Source organism: Gadus macrocephalus, chromosome 13 (assembly GCF_031168955.1).
Source record: "Gadus macrocephalus chromosome 13, ASM3116895v1".
In the NCBI taxonomy this organism is placed as follows: Eukaryota; Metazoa; Chordata; class Actinopteri; order Gadiformes; family Gadidae; genus Gadus; species Gadus macrocephalus.
In genome coordinates this window covers 16,694,518-16,696,396 of record NC_082394.1, presented here as the reverse complement: position 1 = coordinate 16,696,396, position 1,879 = coordinate 16,694,518, and the positions used below count along the sequence as shown (strand labels likewise).

General features: G+C 38.6%; 1 protein-coding gene across 1 annotated transcript in view; it reads right to left on the bottom strand.

Annotated features, from left to right (window-relative positions):
* lmcd1 (LIM and cysteine-rich domains 1) overlaps positions 1 to 1,879 on the bottom strand; it is a 14,469-nt gene extending 12,590 nt beyond the window's left edge. Inside the window, exon 1 of the mRNA XM_060069847.1 lies at positions 1,544 to 1,879. Within this exon, the coding sequence (XP_059925830.1) occupies positions 1,544 to 1,561 (18 nt within the window). The 5' untranslated portion in view covers positions 1,562 to 1,879. The remainder of the gene's footprint in view (positions 1 to 1,543) is intronic.

The window sequence follows — 1,879 nt, the reverse complement described above, 5'->3', positions numbered from 1 at the left end:
AAGTCATGTTGTTTATGCAATAAGTTTAACCAAATATATAATAATATGCAGTGTAAATGTAATAATATATAAGTAATGCATTGTGTACAATAATATATCAAATGTAATAGAGCCTGACAGATATATCGGTTGGCCGATTTTGAGATATATTTTGTTTGCCAAAATGAAAACTCTATGTTATAATGTATAGCGTATATGATATAACATGTTATATGTTTGTATGTGAAGTGTATATATAATAATGTTAGTCATAGGTATTAGCTCAATCCCTAAAATTACCTCAATGTCTATTATCTCAATACTTCTTCACTTTATATACAAATTTACATTTCTTTTTAGATTATACTATTACTGTTATTTTGTGCTATTATAACTTTGTTTATTATGCTTTATTTAATTTAACTTGGCAGTGGCAAAGTAAATGTATGTTTTGTTTTCCACACCGAAAAAAAATATTGAATATGAATCTGAGAGAGAGAGAGAGAGAGAGAGAGAGAGAGAGAGAGAGAGAGAGAGAGTGACAGCAGGAGAGAGTGAGAGATTGAGAGAGAGAGAGAGAGAGAGAGAGAGAGAGAGAATGGAAAACCCTGGTGAGGGGAGAGAGGTAGACATGAGGCGGCAGAGAGAGATTGATGGTATGTCATTAGAGGTGCGAAAAAATAGGTCTTGTTGACAGAGAGACAATAAAAACAGCTGCAGTGTCTGTGTGTGTGCGTGCGTGCGTGCGTGTGTGTGTGTGTGTGTGTGTGTGTGTGTGTTTATGTGAGTGTGTGTGTATGTGTGTATGTTGAGGACTATGTGTGTGTGTGTATGTTTGACAGGTGATGATAATCTTCTTCCCAGTGTCTCTAAAAACAACCTTTACCAAGGGAGACAACAGCTTCTCTGTTACAAACAACCTCTGTATACCCTGTCCAGCTAGGGTTGCTGTGGCTTTAGAAAGTTGTGGAGAAGCCAGGTAACTGGGTTAACCACAGACAGACACACACACACACACACACACACACACACACACACACACACACACACACACACACACACACACACACACACACACACACACACACACACACACACACACACACACACACACACACACACACCAGTCGAGGCTAGACAGCAGTAAGTTAGTATAAACTAGTCACTAGTCACTAGTCAGTAGCCAAAATTCAGTAGAACTAATCATTGGTAACTGGTCAATAGTCAGTAAACACTGCTTTGTAGAAACTATTCAGTAGTTAGTGCAGTAAAAACTCAAGTTAGTAGAAACTATAAGTTGTCTATAGTCAGAAGTAAGTTATTTGGTACTAGTCATTAGAAAGTCAATAGAGACTAGGCAATAGTCAGAACTCAGAACTCATTAGTAAGTCAGTCCTAACTGAAATCAGTTATCACTAGTAAGTCAAAGTCACTGGTCACTAATCAGTTGTAATAAGCCAGTGGTAAGTAACTGGTCTGTAGTAACTTGGGAATACTCAATAGAAAGTAGCGACTAGTCAGTAGTAATGAATCAGAAGTAACTAGTATAACTTGATTTTGTTACCTTCTCTTTTCTGCTCATTTCTCTTCAGGCTCCTCAACTTATCCTCTGCTCCTCCAGATGTTTTTGGGTGGCTTCAGTGAGGTCCTTAACTCTTCTACTCGGGAAAAGGAGTCTTTTGGCACTTCCTATTGACAGGAAACCACAGGATATTCAACAATAAAAGTACCTCTACACCCCAAAACTGACTGATCTGTCAATACAAAATAAGCTTTCTGTCTCTCTTGCTCACTCTCCTCCCCTTTCTCTCCCTCTCCCTCTTGTTGAAAACCCAGCTTCCACAGGTAGAGAAAGAGAGGGGATGAGAGAGAGAGAGAGAGAGAGAGAGAGAGAGAGAGA